The sequence below is a fragment of the Canis aureus genome, chromosome 13 (genome assembly GCF_053574225.1).
Source record: "Canis aureus isolate CA01 chromosome 13, VMU_Caureus_v.1.0, whole genome shotgun sequence".
Lineage (NCBI taxonomy): Eukaryota > Metazoa > Chordata > Mammalia > Carnivora > Canidae > Canis > Canis aureus.
This window is the reverse complement of record NC_135623.1, coordinates 27,173,804-27,196,171: the sequence shown is the minus strand read 5'-3', so window position 1 is coordinate 27,196,171 and position 22,368 is coordinate 27,173,804. Positions and strand designations below refer to the sequence as shown.

The following is a 22,368-nucleotide window of genomic DNA, read 5'->3' as shown; positions in this document are numbered from 1 at the left end:
TCATGGCTCTTATATTCACTTTTTAAGATGAAATTCCTTTAAGACAGTCCATAAATTTTACCAACATACAAAAAAAAGATACTTGTATCAGAAGATCCTCCACTATTCCTTCCGCTAGTAATATGTACTATTTTGTGAGATAGGTTTAGAGACTTATGAGACCACCATTGAATTAGGGTAGGTTTGCTCAAGAAGGACTAGTATACTATACTGGTGTCAAAATTATGAGGATTTTGACCTTGAATCACTGAAATAACTGAAATGTACTAAAATAGAAGAGCCAAAATTTACATCCAAGCAGTCATGAATAAGATCTAGGATAGGTATTTACGAAATATAGACATGATGTAAATCATGAGACAACAGAATAAAATTACAAAAATCACTGTTAATTTTATTTTAGTTCAACAGTTATGTTTAAATTCCTACTGCATGCAAGGCATTGTGTTAGATTCAACAAGTGGTACTGGGAAAACCAGATAGCTGCATGCAGAAGAATGAAACTGGGCCAGTTTCTTACACCAGATATAAAAATAAACTCAAAATGGATTAAAGACCTAAATGTGAGACCTGAAATCATGGAACTCCTAGAAGAAAACATAAGTAGTAATCTCTTTGACACTAACCTTAGCAACATTTCTCTAGGTATATCTCCTCAGGCAAGCAGAACAAAAGCAATTGGGACTATATATATTAAAAAAAACTTTTGCATAATGAAGGAAATCATAAATGAAATAAAAAGGCAACCTACAGAATGCCAGAAGATACATTCAAATGATATATCCAATAGGGCTTAATAACAAAAATATACAAAGAACTTATGCACCTCAAAACTAAAACCCTAAACAATCTGATTAAAAAATGGCCAGAAGATCTGAATAGACATTTTCCCAGAGAAGACACGCAGATGACCAACAGACACATGAACAGATACTAATAATCAGGAAAATGTAAATCAAAGCAATGAGGTATCACCTCAAACTAGTCAGAATGGCTAGTATCCAAAGACAAGAAATAACAAGTGACGGTGAGGATGTGAGGGACGTAAATCGGTGCAACCTGTGTGAGAAACAGTACAGAGGTTCCTCAAAAAATTAAAAATAGAAAGACACTATGATCCAGTAATTTCACCAGTGGGTATTTACCCAAAGGAAAAAAAAAAACCACTAATTCAAAAAGGTATCTCCCTACATGTGCATTATGTGCAATAGTTAAGATAGTGAAGCAATTCGTGTCTATCAATAAATGAATGGATTAAGGTCAATCACTCTATCTATCTATAACTCAGGCGTAAGAAAGAATGAAAGCTTGTGACATGTATAGACCTAGAAGTATTACATGAAGCGAAATACCCTAGGATGTCATTTATATGTGGAATCTAGAAAGCAAAACAAAGAAACAAGAAAAGCAGAAACTGATTCATAAATACAGAGAACTGGTTGTTGCCACAGGGGAGCAGGGGGCAGGGGATGGAGATGGACAAAATGGGTGAAGGGGAGTGGGAGGTACAGGCTTTCAGTATGGGATGAGTAAGTCATGGGGATGAGAGGTACTGGGGAAGGATTACAGTCAACGGTACTGTACTAGGAACACAGCTGGTGATTGCACAGTGAGCACAGCATAATGTGCAGCCTTGTTGAATCACTATGTTGTACATCTGAAACTCATGTAACATTGTGTGTCAACGATAATTTTTTTAAAAAATTAAAGACACTGTTTTAGATATCTCAGTGGATGTAAACATGAATCAAATAGGCCTCTCTTTGAAGTAAAGTTTTAAAATGAGAAAATTCATTTCAATCAGATTAGAGAGAACCTTGAAATTACCAAGATTACAGCGGTGCTAGGGAAGATTAATTTATCAACAGTGTCTAGAAAGGATGAGTATCACTTTTATAGCCACAAAATCAAAGCAAACACTACTGTTATACAATCACTCTGAGAAGTTCAAAACCTATGATCTATAAACCTCAGCGAACTGGCAAACACAGTACTCTCTCTCTTGGAGTGTATATCAAATTGAACGGAATCCTGCTGGGAAGACTAAGGTTCTTGGTCTTTCCTAGGAGACTCTTCTCTATTTACCTGGGTTCTGGCCTCTAAAGTAAATTCTATTCTAACAATAGAATTGAACTCATCTACTATTCCAGAACATATGGCAAATATAGGACACATTTTGTTCAACAAATGATAAGGTAGGTACCTCTTTATCCTTTATGCCACAGCCAGGATAAACTGTTCCCAGTGTTTAGTAAATTACGTGCTGTATTAAAAATAGTATGAGCTCATTATTCATTATTTGTAGTAGAGGACAAAGTTCCTGTGTGTCTCCAACTTGACTACTTCCAACAGAGAAATGGTTTTGATTTATTTGGACTAAAATACTTGGGTGTGTAATGGAAGGAGGGTAAGAACTTCTCGCTGATTTCTCCCATTAAATATTCTTGGGCAAACCTGAGAAATTACTCCACAGGATGGATCTTATATTCATTCAGTAGCCTAAGTTCACAGCAAGGAGCAAAATTCATCAGCTTAACTCAGAGTAGTCTTGTTATTTCAATATGGCTGTTTCTATTTATAAAGTTACACAATCCAGTTGGTTCCTTCTTCTTCCTCCCTGTCTGAGACACAGTTTACAAAAAATAAATAAATAAAACACAAAGCTCTCTCTTTCTCTCTCTCTCTCTCTCCCCCTCTGTCTCTCTCTCTCTCTCTCTCTCTCTCTCTCTCTCTCTCACACACACACACATACACACACACACACACACACACACACACACACAGAGTCATTACATAATTGCATTGCCAGGAAATCCAAGCATTGCTTTCTGGTGGAGAGTAAAAATCCACACCTTGGCTTATGTCTTACTCATCCTAAATCACATCTGCTCTTGGGGGCACTTTCTCCTGGCTGAAGAATTTGCTCTGAAGTTTTACTACGTTCATTAGCAGGCCGTTTTTGCTATCCTGACTATTCATGTTGTGGTTTTACAGATGTCCTGTAAATGAAAGCCTGCTGCACAACAGGAAGTACCCACTGCCAAGTCCTTTGGAGAGCAGCAACACATTCAACAAGAGGATCCAGGTGGTAAGACATTTGAACAAAAGTCATACACAACCGCACTTGAAAAGAAGAAAGCCAGAGACAAGGCAGACATTGGCCCTCACTCTAACTCGCTGTTCAGCTTAATGGCAGCTGCACCAAATGGGTGTGTGTTCGTGCAAGTCAACGCTGTGACAGGGTGTATATAGGGGAACCTTCCCCTGGAAGGCAACATAAGCTACAAGAGGAACAGAATGAACACAAGGATAAAATGGCAAAGACTTTCTTGCAACTTCTTAAAAGAGAACATTTGATAAAAATCGAATTACTAATTTTCAAGGCTGGAGAAGAGAAAGGGATATATTGGAGCTGTGATACCCATGCTCCATGTAGCATCCTTTCTCCTATTTCAAGCAGAATGAATTGTGGGTGAAGCCAGCGCCTGGGTCGCTCTTTGCCTCAAAGGACTTCTTTCCTGCAGAACCCTCTGCAGCATTCTCTTCCAGCTGGATTTTCTCCTCTCCCTGTTAGTTCTCTAAGCTTGGTTCACAGAGGCCATACAGGAGGGCTAAACGAAATGTGCTTCACGCCTGAGGAAATTAATTTTCTGCCTGGGATAAGGAGGCAAAATGTGATGCAATTCCTCCCTTGATTTTAAACCATTTTGTTATCTTGAAGGCAACTCTCCTTATCCAATAAAAACAGAGAAGGAAAACCTTAAAAAAACATATTTCTGCAACCTAAGATTCTCTCTCATACACACATGCCTCTGATAATTCTGGGTGTAGACAGATGCTCTCTTCCTTTTTGAGCTTCCCAAACATTCTGTCAATGGTCTATTGTTAAAGTGTGGACTTTCTCCCAGACCACATCCTGTCTGTCTTACAGAAAAGCATGCTGCTCAAGGAAGCTCAAAGTCCCGTTCTTTGGGTTCTAGAAAGAACTAGCTGCACATACCTCAAAGTATCACTCCATTCAACTCAGGGCCCACAGGACTCATGCTGGAAATCATCTGATGAACTCACAGCACTAGGCTACCTTTGTTTTATTGACGACTCCAAGTCTTTCACACAAAAGGAAACAGGACATTCATTATTGTCAACACCAGTTAAAACTGTATGGATAAGGAAGGAACAGATGTAAACATCTGAACCTCATTAAAAGGATTACTCATCTTTGAAAACACAACCTCCATAGAAATTATTTCTAATCTGAATAATTGCTTTTAAAGAAAAGTTACACTGTCATGTCCAGAGAACTGACATCTGATGACGAAACCTTCATTAAATAAAGTGATGTTTTAAAATGATTAATACAAAATATATTTTCAACTGCAGAATTAAAATTAACAATTAGAGAATTTAAAAAAAAAAAAAAAAGTAAAACTAGGGCAGCCCCCGTGGCTCAGCCACCTTCGGCCCAGGGCCTGATCCTGGAGACCCGGGATCGAGTCCCACGTCAGGCTCCCTGCATGGAGCCTGTTTCTCCCTCTGCCTCTCTCTCTCTTTTTCTCTCTGTGTCTCTAATAAATAAATAAAATCTTTAAAAAATAAAATAAAATTTAAAAAGTAAAACTAAAGAGGAAAAACCAGAACATCTGATTCAGAATTAGGGTGACTAACCATCCCAGTTTGTTCTGTACTGAAAGATTCCCAAAACAAGACCTCTGCACTGCTAAAATCAGGGCAGTCCTGAGAAAACCAGCACAATGGTCATCCTAAGTGGACTTAATTAATTTTTTTTATTTTAATGGTTATATATATAAGGTAGGGATAGGAAGAGAAAATAATAACTAAAACCTTCAATAAAAATGTTGAGAAAGTTGTTATATAAATTACATAGGAATGTCTCTATAAATGCCCATAGGAAATATCTCTTTTTACATGTAGAAACAAAGATGATTCTCCAGAGCAAATATTAGCTCAGGCTTTGGGCACTGATTAAAACAGCACTTGCTCAACCTTTATGTATGAGAAACTGGAAAGCTCAGATCCAAAGGCCAGGTTTAACCTTCAGAAACGATGCAAAACATCACAGCATAAATTTGATATGTTTATATATTGCAGCCTGTCCTCTACCATTATCCTTTTCTATTTTTCTTTTCTTCTAGAAATCCCATTTTATTTGCTTATATTTTGAAATCTTCTATATTGTCTATGCTTTTTACTTCTACTAAATCTTTTTTTTTTCAAACAAGGCATGATCTAAATCAGTGGTTCTAAGCTGGGGGCAACTTTTCCCCCCAGAGGACAGACTAAAGACGTTTTTGATTGTCACAACTGGAGGGGGTAAATCTATTCTAAATTAAACAAACATACCTCAAATGTATAATGAAAGTAATGATTATTGGAAATCAAAAGTATGATCATTTCTGTTTTTTCTAGGTAATATTAATTAAAAATCTAACATTGCCATAAAAAGAATATAAATTTCTAGAAGAGTTCCAGTTGCTGCAAGCATATTTCCCATAAAGCTTATCATGTTAAAATAATATCTATATTATATATAGACATATCCATATGTTTATGTATATATATATTATGTATATGCACATACACACTTTGCTTGTGCATGGCAAGTATGCAATAAATAGTTGATAATGGAATAAACTAATTGGATGAATGACTGTCAAAGACAAGAAAAGTCACCTGGGATCCATGATCTATACCTAGAAGGGGTCATTGGAGTAATTTACATTTGTGATCAGCAGCCTAGTTTTAGAATACAATAGGTCTAGACTAAATCAGAGGAAAAGAAGAGAGAGAACATATTGTTGGAGATAATAAACCTTGTGTTCAATGGAAGAAAGAAACACACAAGTGTAGATACCAAAAAGTCAGCCACAGGAAGGAAGAAATAACTATAAAAAGCAGATGGCTTAAAGAGAAAGGAAATGTGAAACACAACCCTCAAAAATATATGGGTCAAAATAATAACATAAAAGGTTTTGGCAAAAATATCACTCTGTAGAAATTCAATCAATCCCCCCCCCCAAAAAAAAGCACAACAAAATTATAATAAAAATATGAGCATTCAGGGGCACTAAAGAGAAATACATAACTTGTATATTTTCTTGAGTCTAAAAAGTGAACAATTTAAATTGACTCAAAGCTAAACAGTAACCACTGTCAAAGAGAAGTAGAAACCTGAGTAGAAATAGCCCCATATGCACAACTAAATTTAAAGACCAATCAAGTCATTTAGAAATTATCTTGCATTTGCAAAGAGCTTGTTTTACGTACTGTTTCTTAGAGCTGCATACCATGGTCTGAAAGGATTGCTGGGAGTTGCTTCTTTCAATGCTGGTGGGGGCTTTGTCAGGGACCCATTCACACCTTCCCACTAGGTCCTGCTGACAGAGCTACATCCTATCTGCCGGCTGGGAGAGCAGATGATCCCTCCCTCACACAAGGATGCAGTCACCCATTGGACCCCACCTAGTAGCCAGCAAATGCCTCCTTCCTGGGAAGATGCCTGACTCCACCCTGATGCTCTAAACATCCCTTCAAGAATTCACATCTTATACTGCCTTGGCTTTTCTGGAGCTCTGATGGAGACCTTCCAGATCCAGCAGTAGAAGAATGCTACAAACTGAATAGTGAAGCAATTAGAAACAAGCACACAGAACCAAGATAGAGTTGCTTTCAGGATGGGACTTTGGAAGAGCAGATTGGGACAGGAGAAATTGAAGGGGATTATCAAAATCGTAAGGTGGGGGTGCAGCCAGATGAGTCATTAGACTACAGTGAACTTTTTAGATGATACTTCTGTATAGATGCACCCGGTCAATTTTTTAAAAGCTCAGTTAACTGCAAGATTTTCTTTCTGTACACCTAGTCACGAGTATAATTATGGTTCTCCACTTATTCAATGTGTTATGTTTAATCCAGAAGACACTTTGGGGGTACTTCAGAATATTTTTAATATGGCAAATTATTGCTTAATTTTGAAAATCTGACAAATTAGGCAGTCTCTGGCTAATTAAATGCTAGCTAATAAATAGTTCACCCAACCATTTCCCTTAATTTCTAGGCACACAGGTAGACTGTAATTCCTAGCCTCTCTTGGGACTGGTCAGAGTCCTGACCAATAGAAGGAAATGGACATTTCCATGAAATTTCTTAGTCTTATGTCTTTCTTAGTCTCTTATATAACCGTACATTTCTCTCTTTCACTGATGGCTGGTTAGAGGTGGGATGATGGAACCACAAGCTGGAAGGAATCTGGTTTCCTGAGTTGTCATATGAACATGTCAGCAAACATTTCTACAAAGGGCCAGAAAGTAAATTATTTTAGTCTTTGCAGGCCATATAGTCCCTATTGTAACTCCTCAACTCTGCTGTTACAGCACAAAAGCAACCATAGGCCACATGCACACACCAATGGCATGGCTTTGTTCCAATAAAACTTTACTTAATAAAACTGGGTGCCAGCCCAGATTTGACCTATAGACCACAGTTCATCAAGCCCTCCCTATACAAACAGCTAAATATAAAAGAAAGGAAAATTCCTGCTGCGTTAAGCCACTGAGGCGTTGAGTTCATCTGCTACAGAAGTTAGCATTACTTTAACTAACACAAGGCCATATTGGTAGTTCATGAAATTTTATACATTTCATGATGGAAAACTGTGAATCTGCCCACCTCAGGTTTTCAGTTTTACAAGAGTCCTTCACAACACTGAAATGTAGCAAAAAGTAATGGTCCATTGTTTTGTTTGTTTTCTTTTCTTTCATGGAGATTGCATCATGTTATTTTATTGGGAAAATGGTAAATTTTTGCCAATGCTCTCTCATCTGGTGACTTTATCGGCAAGCAGAATTGCAACATTTTTTAACAAATCATTCCATTTACTGGCAACAGTGGGGAAATCCTGCCATATATCCAATTAATGAACTCTCCCACAGATATTGAATTTCCCTATTGGCCCTAGTGACTAGAAATCCAAAGAAAAGCACTTTTTAAAGCCAAAATGGAGCAAAAATGGGGATGGGGAGGAGAGGAAGAATTAACAGTGAATCTTATCAAAGATTAATTCATAACTTTTGCAAGAATCCATTGTTTTCTTCCTTTTTTGTCTCTCATTATGTGACTAAGTGTCCACATAGAGATAAAAGAATAACATTGATTTTGACTGTGGTTTATAAATTGTTATGAGAGACAGACAGAGAGAACACTGATATAGGAGTTAAACACACGTAGTTTGAAATTCCTGCTCTAATTTAGCACCAATCTGAGGCTCAGTTTCTATGTATGTTTGATTATATTAATAAACTGGGTACAGCATATCCAGCATATGACAGGTACTCAAAAAGTAATAATTACCACTAGTTTTGTTTTCTTTTAAGATTTTAATTATTTATTAATGAGAGACACAGACACAGAGAGAGGCAGAGACACAGGCAGAGGGAGAAGCAGGCTCCATGCAGGGAGCCCGACATGGGACTCGATCCTGGGTCTCCAAGATCACGCCCTGGGCTGAAGGCAGCACTAAACCACTGAGCCACCCGGGCTGCCCAATTATCACTAGTTTTAATCACTACTTGCTGCCAAGTTCACAAATTATCATTTCCCACTAAACTATAAGTTTTTGTTTGAAGAGAAATGTACTTACCTTCAGGACTTAAAATTTTGTAGATTGCTAATAATTAATAAATGTACCCAAACATCTATTGCTTCTTTTACTAGACTTGTCTCTCTTCCATTGCTCTATAGTTTGGTATTTTAGTCAAAATTTTGCTCTATCACGGTCTTCTTCTCTTCTGCAGTTTTGAACTTCTCTCCCTTTACTGCATCTGTCCATGTTTCATTTCATTATCATCTTTGTCAGTAAAATATAGATTTACTCATGTCATGTTGGCATCCTGCCCCCAACCTCTACATAATAAGTTCAAACAACTTACTGGACAACTAATGGCCATCTTCCCAATGCCTCAACTCAACTTACTCTCTCTTACTTGCATCCCACATTCTAGGATTGCTGAATAATGTATAGTGTTCTAAACAGAGTACAGTATTACACAACTTGGTAAATGCTCGCCTATCTAAAATGTTATTTTTTGCAAATATGTTTGACTAAACAAATTCACCGGTCAGAACATGGCAGGAATGTTATTTTCCCTATGCATGGAGAATTAATCATTGCCTCCTTTGCCCTACTATAAACTCCTACCATTTACCAATTTTTGTGCTAAAATATTAGGTATTTTTATAATATTATATAATAGGTCATGAATGTTGGCTACCAACTATATACTGGGTACTCTGTTGGAAAACAGTTTATATGAAATACCTCATTTATTTTTCACAATAATTTTATGAGGCAGTTTATATTGTCCTCATTTCATAAATGAAGAAACTAAGACTTAAGTACTAATTGGCTCACCAAGGCCAGTGGGTTAGTAAATACTGGAGTATTCTAAAAGGAGAACTGTGCTCAGCACATATCCAGTGCTGCAAACAAGATGAAAACAAGAGCTAAAATGTTAAGCAAAATAATAAATAAATAGGGCAGCCCAGGGGGCTCAGCAATTTAGTGCCACCTTCAGCCCAGGGCGCGATCCTGGAGACGTGGGATTGAGTCCCACGTCAGGCTCCCTGCATGGAGTCTGTTTCTCCCTCTGCCTGTGTCTCTGCCTCTCTCTCTCTTTCTCTCTCTCTGTGTCTCTCATGAATAAATAAATAAAATCTTTAATAACAACAATAATAAATAAGTAAAATTAATTAATTAAAATATTAACCAAGAAGAGATGTCTTTTCAAAAGCTATTTGGTAATCTCTAGGAAAACAGAATAGGAGTCAGATATCAGAAGTAAAGCTAACACAAAGCCTGCGATAGTAACATTGAACACAAACTAACCTTTCAAGAAATGTATCTGCAAAGCTGAAAAGGAGTGATTATAGGAAACAGATCGAAGGAAATAATAATAATATTAAAAAAGAATAGAGCTCTGAAACCACAAAACTTCTAGAAGAAAACATAGGCTGTAATCTCTTTTACATCAGCCTTACTAACATTTCTCTAGATATGTCTCCTCAGGTAAGCAGAACAAATGCAAAAATAAAACTATTGGGACTACACCAAAACAAAAAACTTTTGCATAGTAAAGGAAACCATCAGTGAAACAAAAAGGCAACCTATGAAATGGCAAAGGATATATGCAAATGATATATCTGGTAAGGGCTTAATATCTGAGATCTATAAAGAACTTAGGCAACTCAACACTAAAAAGAAAACAAACAATCTGATTAAAAAATGGGCAGAAGACCTGAATAGACATTTTTTTCCAAAGGACGTGCAGATGACCAGCAGACACACAAACAGATGCTCAACATCACTAATAATCAGGAGAATGTGAATCAAAAGCAATGAGGAATCACCTCAAACTAGTCAAAACAACTAGTATCAAAAAGACAACAAACTGGGATCCCTGGGTGGCTCAGCAGTTTAGCGCCGCCTTCAGCTTAAGTCATGATCCTGGAGACCCAAGATCGAGCCCCATGTCAGGCTCCCCACAGGGAGCTTGCTTCTCTTTCTTCCTATGTCTCTGCCTCTCTCTGTGTGTCTCTCATGAATAAATAAATAAGTCTTTAAAAAAAAAGACAAGAAAAAACAAATGTTGATGAGGATGTGGAGAAAAGGGAATCCTCATACCCTGTTGATGGGAATGTAAATTGGTACAACCAGTGTGGAAAACAGTACAGAGTTTCCTCAAAAAAATTAAAAATAGAAAGACCATATGGTCTAGTAGAATTATTTTAGTTTGTGCTGGGTATCTACCCAAAGAATATGAAAACACCAATTTGAAAAGATAGATGTTCCCCTATGTTTATTGTAGCATTATTTACAACAGTGAAGTGGAAGCAACCCAAACACCTATTGACAGATAAATGGATAAAGAAGATGTGGTATATATAACAGGATGTGCACACACAATGGAATATTACTCAGCCATTAGAAATAATGAGATCTTGACATCTGCAACAACATGGATGAACTCAGAGGGTATTATGCTAAGTGAAATAAGCCAGCCAGAGAAAGACAAATAACATATGATTTCACTTAAATGTGGAATCTAGAAAACAAAACAAATGAACAAACAAAAAGCAGAAACTGATTCATAAATACAGAGAACTGATGGTTGCTATTGGGAAGGGGGGTGGGGAGATGGGCACAATGGGTGAAAGGGAGTAAGAGGTACAGGCTTCTAGTCACAGAATGAACAAGTCATGGGGATGAAAGACACAGCATAGGGAATATATTTACTGATATTGTAATAGCATTATATCATGACAGATGATAGATAGTGACACTTGGTGGGCATAGCATAAAGTACAGAGTTGTTGAATCATTATATTGCACACCTGAAACTAAGGTAACATATGTTAATTATACTTGAGTAAAAAAAAACAAAACAAAACAAAACAAAACAAAACAAAACAAAATAATGGCAACCTGAGCATTTTTTGAAGCTGAATCTAAATCACTGTTTCTCAACTAGGTTTATTTTGACCTCTCTCCAGATACGTTTCCCAATATCTGGAGACATTTTTGTTTGTCACAACCAAAGAATGCTACTGCCATATAATCAGTAATAGGGATGCTGCTAAATATTCTATAATAGGAAGACTGACCCCCTACAATAAAGAATTATCAGGTCCAAAATGTGCCAAGTTTGAAAAATCCTGGTCCAAAGGATCTACTGGAGAGGAAGAGATTGAAAAAAAAATATGAGAAAAGAAATAACTGATCAGACAAAATCAGGAAAAAGGAGAAAGGAAGTGGATAATAAAAATGTTACCTTTAGAAAAGCCTTATTAAGAGCTATTAACTTCATTTCAGAGAATACAGAGATTGAAGTTCAGAGAATTTAAGTGACTTCTCTTTTCAGGATGTAGCAGAAGGTTAAGTCAAATCCTGGAGCTCCTAATTTGATGTTCTTTTAACTATGCTGCCTAATACATTAAGTTCAAGGATAATTGTTGGAGATGTGATAGCACGAGCAGGAAACAATTTTTTGCTTAAAAATTAGTGACATATCTATTGATTTTATGTTTTGTGCCTTCCTGTATAGTAAAGAAAAAAACATGTCTATAACAGTAGACAGGTTTAAGAAACTCAGAAGAACATGTTTGGAAAACTGACATCAGATATACATGCAATATTGACATTTGAAAAAGAGCAATAAAAAACATTGTATGAGATTTTCAATAACATATAATCACTTTTAGTTTGCCCAAGCATATTTAGTAATTTCATAGTTTAAAGCATGAGATATAATTCTTTAAGGACTTTGCAAAGCACAAACTAAAATAACAAACAATGGTATTAAGTTGCTACATTTCTATGAATGGTTACTCAAGAGACATAGCTGTACAATATTGAAAAGCTTAGCATTCCACCAGTAGAGAAAATGTTAAAATTCAAGGATCATTACAACATTCTTCCTACCATTGCTACCACAAAGGCAGAAACAATTAAAACGACCATTAACAGTTTAACCATGAAACTTGGAACATGAGCCATAACTGAAAAAGAAATAATCGTGTTTCTTTAAGCACAAATAAGTAAATGTGCAAGCACTGCAGAAACAGGCAAGGAAGGCGGAATCATCTAGGGACTCGAGGGCTGACCTGTGCAGCTGGAGGCCTGGTGAGCGCTGGAAGTGCTATGATGTGAGCAAGCCAACGGGAGTGTCGACAGTCCTCAGCAATCAGGCATCTTCTCCAAGAAGGAAACAGCTGGAGGCCAGAGCCAGTCATCTACTCTATTGACATCTGTTGCTATAATTCTACCATGGGGTTTCTTTTATTTATTTCTGTTATTTGAACAATTCAGTAGAGGCCCTGTGTCAACTTAATTGTCTTCTGATACTTCTAGGCAATTGGGCACACCAATGATTTATTTGCAATTCACTAGCAGTGTTAACCAAATATTTAAAACAAGCCTGACTAGTCTATGGAGAAGCCAAGTCAATCAATAGCTCTTCTCTCCCACTGACACGGCGAAGTCTTCATTGCCACGGTGTTATTAGTTGGGAGCACTGTCTTCTGGAGGTGCACAGCCTTGGTTCGAATCCCTATTCTAACACACTCTAGCACTGAAATATTGGTAAGTTATACAGCCTCTCTCTGCCTCAGTTTTTTAATCTATGAAATGAGGACAATCACACTGCTTATATCATAAGGCTGTTGTGAGGACTGATGGATGCTCCACGAAGTGTTTGACCCACTATCAGACATACAACAAGCCTCCATAAACATTAATTAATATGCTTTGATTGCTCCTAAATATCATCGCCAGTGTAATTTTCTCTCATTCTTACAAAAGAGCCTTCCCCAATGTCTACCTAATGGAAGTCTGAATCCATGCATACTCTGACCCAAACCTGCTCCTTTCCATAAAAAGTCTCCTCAAATAATAATGATTTACTCACTGGGCATTCTATGCAAATCTCTCCTCCAAGAATGCTTTTTCCCTATCTATGTCTGAGTCCTATCTGTCCATTAAATATCAACTAGTTGGTGAAGTCTTTCCTGAATGTTCCATCCAAGTAGGATTTCTCTCATCCCCGAAATCTGACAAAAATATTGCTCTTATTAGCAATACTATTCATACAATCTATTTGCTTGTCTATATTGCTATTCATATTTTAAAAAAATATTCAACTTAAGGCTTTAAGTATCCTCTGTTTTGAAAATATCAGTGCTAACACCTGTAAATGTAATATTAAGAACATATCTCTACCTTAATTGTCCTTGTAACTGGTAGAGTCAAAATATGAAATAAATGTCTATACTAACATGGACAAAGAGGCCACTACTCTTTCAAGAACTTCTTTCAGACCTTCCTAACTGAATGCAAACGTTCTTTCCTTTTAACCTCCACAACAATTTGTTTACTCTTTTCTTTGACTTTTGAACTGACTGTTAAGAGCTGGTGAGACCTGGGGGACAGGATATAGCTAGAAAAAAATACTGCAATTACATCATGAAGAGAAATTATATTGTAATAGACAAAAACAAATAAAAGCTTTGTAGGAACAAACCTAGATTCGAATTCTGGATTTTGGTACTAGTTAACCATCTGATCTTATGAATGTCTCCCACTCTGAGTTTATTTCTCTGTAAACGTGGATAATAAAGCATTCTTTGAAATGTCATGAGAAAGAAATTAAGAAATTTCCTATAAAGTACCATGTACATGCTCAAGATTATTTTCTATACTAATGTAAAGAATGTTGAGTTTGTATAGGTAATCAAAGAGGGAAAAGGTGAGTGGACCCAGAACTAGAAAGAAATTGAAATGACAATAAAAATGAGAGGTAAAAGAGAGATGGCAGACCAGGCTGGAAAATGAGCCTGGGGAAAGAAAAAAAAGAAGGCTAAGGGGGTGGGCACGCCAGGGGATTTTCAGGTACAAGGATGCCTAAAGCTTAACTGCTTGGGATTTGCTGAGCTGTGACAAAATAGAACTCCCTTTCTTAACTTTAATCTCTTGATTCTTAAGTAACATTTCCAAAGCAAAGTGACTCTCTTCCTCATTTGGATGAATGCCCAGGAAGAATGGAAAAACCAATCCATATGAAGAGAGACATTAGAAAATTCAAAGAAAGTAAGAAATCAGAACAAGAGACAGCTAACGAAAACATAAGTCCTTGAGGAATGGTGATAGAGATTCCAAATGTATGTGGCATGGAATCTGGAACTAATGTTATTTATTTGTTAAAAGACAGTGAGACTAAGCACTCTGAACAACTTGGGACACCCAGGAAGGAGACATCTGGAAAACAGTAGCTAGATGGAACTACAATAGAAGAAGAGGTGTCAACAATTAGAGACTGGAAGGGCTGAGTGAAGGAACTACAAGACAGGAGAAGTAACTAAAGTTATCAAGCTGAAAGCAGGATGGTGAACGTGCTGGATGTACGGGGTAGAGAGCCACAGGAAGAGAGGAGACCAATATGAAACTATTGCAATAACTGATAGAAAACAAAGGCCAATGCATTATGTAACACTTCCACAAATGCTTGTACAACATACAGTAACTACTCTTAACATTTACAGCATTTTATTCCATAGCACAAAAAGGAAGAAAGGTTAGTGACACACAGGTGTTGCTAGAGTGACGCTGGGTGGAGCCCTCAGGAGCCCACTTTGTAAAGGAGGGCTGGGCGTTGCTGACATTTGGGTCCCGAGCAGCTGCTGGGAGATGCAGGTGAGCCCACTGAAGCAGACGGTGGGGTCCCTGCACCTCTGCCAGGCTGCTCATCTGCCATCTATCAAGGAGGGGAGGGGACAACAGTGCTGGATTGAAGACACATTTCTGACATTGTCATATACACATTTGTTTCCCCTAACCATACCATAAGGCTGTTTGGTGCAAGGACTAGCAGAGTATGCCACATAAATGTTTCTTAATGGCAGTCATCTATTGTGGGTACTATACATGGTCTCTTTTCCTCAGAAACAGAACCCATAATTTTTAGCTGGGCACATGGCTACCTAGAATAAACGCTATATTTTTCAGTCTCCACTACAGCTACATAGGCCTCGGAATTGTAAATAGGCCAACTGGATGTAGAAGAATACTTAATAAAGCAGGGTGTGTCTTTCTAATAGAACAAAACTCCATTATCTACGTAAGACTGAGAGATGCCACAGAGTGATGGACAAAGGAGAGGGATGGGTTCCCTAGCAATTTCATGAAGTCACCCTTCCAGCCATAGACTGCTTACTTCCAGATATCCTTTATATGAGGGAATGATGCTAGGAAATAAGTCAAACAGAGAAAGAATTATCATATGATCTCACTCATATGTGGAATTTAAGAAACAAGACAGAGAATCATAGGGGAGGAAGGGGAAAAAGAAAATAAGACAAACCATAAGAGATTCTTAACTACAGGAAACCAACTGAGGGTCTCTGGAGGGGTGGGGGGTGAAGGAATGGGGTAACTGGGTGATGGGCATTAAGGAGGGCATTTGATGTAATGAGCACTGGGTGTTATATGCAACTGATGAATCACTAAACTCTACCTTTAAAACTAATAATACACTACATGTTAATTAATTGAATTTAAATTTAAAAAAAGGAAAAAAGAAAACTCCTATGCTATTTATCTTATTGTTATGTTGAGCCTTCTATTTTTTTTGCGGTCAAATCTAATTATCTCTAATACAATTCCCTTGATCATTTCTGCTATTTTCTTCAGTTCTAGTTTTTCAAAGTTTATAAAAATCTTTAAATATACTTTTTTGACATTCAGAAATATTCTGAAATGCTGATAAAGCATTCTTTAAATTTGTTTGAAAAAATTTTTAATCTGATAAGTGGCATGTTAAAAACATCCCATAAATACAACATTGCTTACCACAGAGACTTATTGGAATATCAGATGTGTGATTGATATGTTTGTTAACCAAAGAAATCGACCAAAATTCTACTGAAAACAGTACTTATGGTGTGCAAGTCTTAGGCCAAGGTCATTTAGCAAAATGGAAGTTTGACTAGACCTGCAGATGATAGCTATGGTCCGCAAAGAAAAAGGGACTATCTATTCTTTCCATCTAATCTCAACAGGTCGTTGTGGGTACACAGAACATTAAAACAGAATTATATGGCATTTGCTTTTAATTATTTACATAAAGTCAAATATTTTTAGTATTTCATTGATAATTTATACTTCTCTACTTTTACCGTGAATTGCTTACATTGGACTGAGAACTATCAGCCTTCAGTTAATTAATTTTTAACTTATTTTTCTTGTGTGATTTTCTAATGTTTTCTTAAAACACAAAAGGAATAATATAACCCTAGAGCTATAAGTAAAAATCATTCACTCCAAACCCTCTGTTTCATAGATTAAGTGATCCAAAGAGACTAATGAATTAACTAAATCTTTCTCAGAATAGTTCTTCATTCATTGATTCATTCATTCATGTATTACTCCATTCAACTACTATTTAATTCTTAGGCACAAAGCACTGGGCAGAGGGAGCTGTATCACAGTAGAAATAAGACTTGCCATCGGCATATTTTCAATTCAGTGGCAATAGAAATAAATCATCCAGATAACTAAAATATAGTGTAAATAAATGTGTTTTGAGCATTACTAAAAACAAAGAATCAAGGAGAGGAAAGGAGGGTAAGGAGTAGCTAGCAAAGACTTTGGGGGAAAAGTTGCATTTGCCTGTTCCTTAGGGGATTTGAGCAGGTGGAGATAGATGAATGGGCACTTCAGACAAAAGGGGTGGCTTTCTTTTTAACTTGTAGATTGGATTTCAATATGAAATTTCTTCTTAAATTATTATAAATTACATTTGGGTGGGAAAGTAAAATCAAAGCATTCCTTAAGCCAGGAAGTGAGAACAGCAACTTTGGAAAGCTTGGCATAGTATTAACTATGCTGCATCAAAAAGTGATGTTTATCAGGATACAAATGAATGCCCCTGAAGTTCAGCATCTGAAAGGCCATGCAACCCCTCAGCATCTGGAGAAAACGAATGCAGTATGGCTTAAAAACAAACCAGGAGCCAGGATCCACTGCTCACAAAATACCATAAATTAAATGACTGAAAAAGATGTCAGTAATAAGTTAAACAGTAGGGTTTCAATTTACAAGTGAAAATCCAGACCAATGTGCAATATCAAGGAAAATAATATTTCATTTTTGTTCACATTGCAATGAATTAAGCAGTCTAAGATACATATATTTAAACAGAAAGTGTTTAAAATGCAAATTGCATTTAGAAAAAAGTGATGGCACCTCCATGGACTTTTGACAGATAAATATCCTTTCACAGTGTAATATGCATGGAAAATACGTCCCTTTCTCCATATTTTGGACTAGTTATGGCTATTAGTAATAAAGTGATGTCTAAGCCTAACTAGGCACTCCATCAATAAGTAGTACTAAGTGAGAATAAACATGCATTTTCAGAGAAATCTGCTAATGACTTTTGCTACAACTATAAATCATCAACACACTTTTTACAAAGGCTAAATACTTAGCTTTTCAGCTATATAAACTACTTACATTCTTACACGGGTGATCCTCTATCACTCCCCATTTCACAACATGCTTTATATTCCACCTACAAGGAAATTTGCATTGTAGCTTTATAAGTCTGCAAGTAACCTTCAGCCACTAACCTTACTGTCTTCTGTCTCTTTAGCTTTTTCTTGGAGGGGTTTCTTCTCTCCAAATTCACAGGTTGATTTTAATGTGAGCTGACAAGAAAGCATTGAGCTCTCTGTTTCAGTAAGTTCCAAAGGTCTTGAAGAATAGGGCTGTGACCCAGTAGTGCCAAGATTTGGTATCGGAAGAGCAGTATGAACAGGCTTTGACCCAACAGCTGGCTGCCTCAGTTTTGAGGCAACCCCAAGTACAGGCATGGCTTCTATAAAAGTATCTTCTTGCTGCCAAAGAAAATGCTTCTAACCTCAGTCTGGTAGGCTCCAACTTTAGTATTTCCAGAACAAATAGTTTAAACAAAACTAGCAGTCATCATGATTCAAAAAAAAAAAAAAAAAAAAAACTAATAATATAACTTCCAGGAAGAGGCAAAACTTCCCTTCATCTTTAGTTAAGTATCTTTCTTTCTTGCTGGCTTGAATTCTCATATTCTCATCATTCTCTCTCTCTTTCAGCCTCACTCTCTGTTCAGTGAGTCAGTGTCTATGCAATATTAAATACTCCTTTGGGGAGTACACTTTTCTTGAAGGTAACTGCTACAAAGCTCCTTCTCTAGGATTAAAGAGCTCCTAGTTATATATTTTTTTTTCCCTCCCACTACAGCGATCGGAGTATGAGCATTAAGAATAAAAAAGTGGAGAGAAACAAAAGGAAAACTGCTCAGTCCAACTGTCAAGGCAGCCAAAAGACCACAATAGGGGAAGGACAGGAGTTCTTCCTGACTTCAGAAATAACCAGCCTACATTCTCTCTTTAAAGAAAATTGTATTTCCCCAGTTAAAAAAAAAAAAGAATGGACACGATTAATGGCCAAAACAAACAGCTGTTAGAAGAACTTTTAGCCCGGAAACAATCTCAGCAATGAAGCTGTTTGTCTGATTTCCAGCTATTTTTCACTACTGACAGCCATGAACCACTGTGCTCATTCTGTTTTATCCCATGAAATTAGGTTAAATTTATGCAATAGTGGAACTAGCTAAAGCTGTTAAACCATTCAGCAGACTATACCTGCCTAGGTTATGAAAATATAGTAAATATGGAGAGCAAGACACTAGATAGATAGTAATTATTGTTTCTAAATTTAATAATGATAATGATAAAAATATTCACAGCTAAAAAAAAAAAATATTCACAGCTAACACGTATGTGGAATGTAGTACATAGCAGTTACCTCACATTTAACCGGTGGGACCGCTCAAGAATAGGCACAACTATTCTCTCCACTATATAGAAAGGATAACTAAGGCTCGGATTCATTTAAGTAATTTGACCCAAGTCATGTAGTTATAAAGTGTAAAAGCCTGTACTATTTAGAGTAATTCAAAAACCACCTTAGAAACAATTTAAAATAACACTGTTATTTGAGCTCTTAAGGTCCAAACTAAAATCCTAAACTATTCCAAATACATATTCAGTGACGATGAACAATGCTGCTTCTATCCATAAAAGTTTTTTACTATAATTGGATTGTATTCTATTTCTGGCAAAAGTATGTCTGGATGCTTAACAAAAGCAAGGGAGAAGCTTTTAAGAGACATCTGACATGCATGTATTATTGTCTTTAAAGTAGTTGTATGTAGATAATGGGTATATTGAGAAATTCCTCCACCATTTAGTAAATACCATATTTATGGGATGGTGTCAAGATTTCAATAGCATTACCTAATAATAGCATTTTATTTCATATCCCTCATGTTTCTGTTGAAGATTCTAAAAGACACAGATTTACTCCTTTGTTTTTTCTTTATTTAGAAAATCTCTGGGGGCGCCCATGTGGCTCAGTAGGTTCAGTGTCTGCCTTGGGCTCAGGTCATAATTCCAGGCCCTTTGATGGAGCCCTGCATTAGGCTCTCGCTCAGCATGGAGTCTGCTTCTCCCTCTCTCTCTGCCTGCCACTCCCTCTGCTTGTGCTTTCTCTCCCTTTCTGTCAAATAAATAAAATCTTTTTAAAAAAAGAAAACCTATGTTATATTCACTAAATATTTTAAATAATAATATTGCAAGTGAAGTTCTTAGAAAAATGAATGGACATTTAATGGACATTCAATAAATGGTAGCAATTAGCAGAATCATAACTATTATTGTAGAAAATACCTCCCTATAGTAAATAAATTATCTTCTTTGTCAAGTATTTCCAGCTCTATAAATTATTATGTAATTTTCGGTAAGAAGCAGTAATTTACAGATAAAAGCTAATAACTAAAGTCAAATTTACATGCTGTTTTGATAGAAGCACAGAAGCAATTCAAATACGAATTAGAAATCTTGCCAACGTTAAAAAAGAAAGTAACTCAAGTGGGATTTACTCAGGGTAAAGTAAGAAACAAATACAACACATCACTGCGAGTTAAGTTACTTTATAATTAACAAACCATTTAACATACCACCCCTTCCAGGGAATATAAAATATTGCAAAGCAGGAGATGTTCATGTTCCTAAAATGGCATTTAAAGTAGGTGAGAAGGTATATGCATCCTGCAATCTCCACATTGCAAACAAAATGGCATACCCCAAATAATAGGACTTATGGGGAGAAAAGGTTCTGGGAAGACCACTGAAAACATGCAACTTTGGGATCAGATCACTACCAAAAATTATATTGGTACGCTGGAAGATAAATTGGAACACCCAGGCAAGCAGCTCACCCCGGAGCTTAAAAGCAAACAAATAAATACAAAGCAAACAAACAAAAATACTCCACAATTGATTGGAAGGGCTGGCATTATTTTAATTAGAATTGGCAGGAAAAATCCAATTGGAAGGCAAACTCTGAGCCAATAAATAGGCTTGGGCACAGGGGGCAGTGCAATCTGCAAATATTTAAGAACCATACAAGACAAGGGGTATGCAACTTTGGCCAGGGAGACCCAAATACAGGCATTTGTTTTTTAAATTTTCTTAAAACAAAACCAAAAAGGCTCCCTTTTGTTGACTACTTAGTATCAAAGTTGAGGGCCTTCTTTTCCTGCCCAAGGTTGTATTTCAACTCTGCCTCCTTTGGCCTAGAATATGTCACACATAAAGCTTTGCAACATCTACATTACACTAATGTGATTCTATTTACCAATTGCAAATGAGCTACTTGGTATTTTAGAAACATATTCTGGAGCAGAACACACTGTAATTCCTGATATAATCAAACATTTTTTAAAAAGTGTTTACATTCAATAAAATGTCTTTTTACTTTGAAATGCCTTTTGCTTATTGGATAATATCATTTCACGGAAGTACAGGGTTGAAAAGAGTTGCCACCATTGACTAATTCTATGAAATAACATCTACCACCAAGAACAACAAAAACTATTTATTTTGGAGAATTTACCGTGTGCCAGGAGCTGTCATCCAATTCAATCCTAAAAAAAAAAAATCACCTTTGAATAGGTGATGACAAAGGCCTGGAGAAGTTAAGTAGTAAGCTTAAAGTCATAGAAAATATCTTTTAAATTAATTTATTTATTTTAGAGAAAGAGCATGCGCACATGCATGTGCAAATGGGGGCAGGTGTAAAGGGAAAGGGAGAAGGAGGGGGAGAGAATCTCAAGCAGACTCTACAAGGAGCATGGAGCCCAAGGCAGGGCTCAATCTTATGACCCTGAGATCATGGCCTGAGCTGAAACCAACCTCAGATGCATAACGGACTGAGCTATCCAAGCACCCCAGAAATGGGATTTCTTAAACCAAGTTCAACAAACCACCACCTGCAGTGCCTGCTAAACATATAGATTACTGGATTCATCCTAAACCCACCAAGTAGGAATAATGAGAGCAACAGGAAAAAAAAAAAAAACTGAGAATAGAATTTAAGTAATCTGATTCTCCTATACACTAAAATTTAAGATCTATATTTTAGAGGATTTGTAGATGACAGTTCAGGGAACAGACTCAAACTGTACTGCCTAGAGTCAAATTCCTGCTTCCTCATTTATTAGCTGAATGAATTTGAAAGTTGCTATGTATCAGTTTCATCATCTGTAAAATGGGAAAAAAATAATTTCATTCCTTTTACAACATTGCTGTGAGAATTAAAGGAAATAAATATATGAAGTCATTAGAACAGAATCTGCCACATAAATGCTCAGTAAATGCTGGATCCTAATGTTATAAGACACACAACGACATTGAAAATTATCA

At 36.6% G+C, this 22,368-nt stretch overlaps 1 protein-coding gene across 16 annotated transcripts in view; it reads right to left on the bottom strand.

Moving 5' to 3' along the window:
• The window catches only part of NAV3 (neuron navigator 3), a 1,006,607-nt gene that overhangs the window by 336,993 nt on the left and 647,246 nt on the right, over positions 1 to 22,368 (bottom strand). For 2 of the 16 annotated variants that reach the window (XM_077845589.1, XM_077845601.1), the window contains exon 1: positions 18,196 to 18,862. The exons of 9 other annotated variants lie outside the window; for them this stretch is intronic. In XM_077845589.1, coding sequence (XP_077701715.1) covers positions 18,196 to 18,438 — 243 coding nt within the window. In that variant the 5' untranslated portion in view covers positions 18,439 to 18,862. Of the gene's footprint in view, positions 1 to 6,285; positions 6,413 to 18,195; positions 18,865 to 22,368 lie in introns of those variants that run through there. 5 more of the 16 variants (XM_077845588.1, XM_077845603.1, XM_077845590.1 and 2 more) reach the window with 4 other exon arrangements.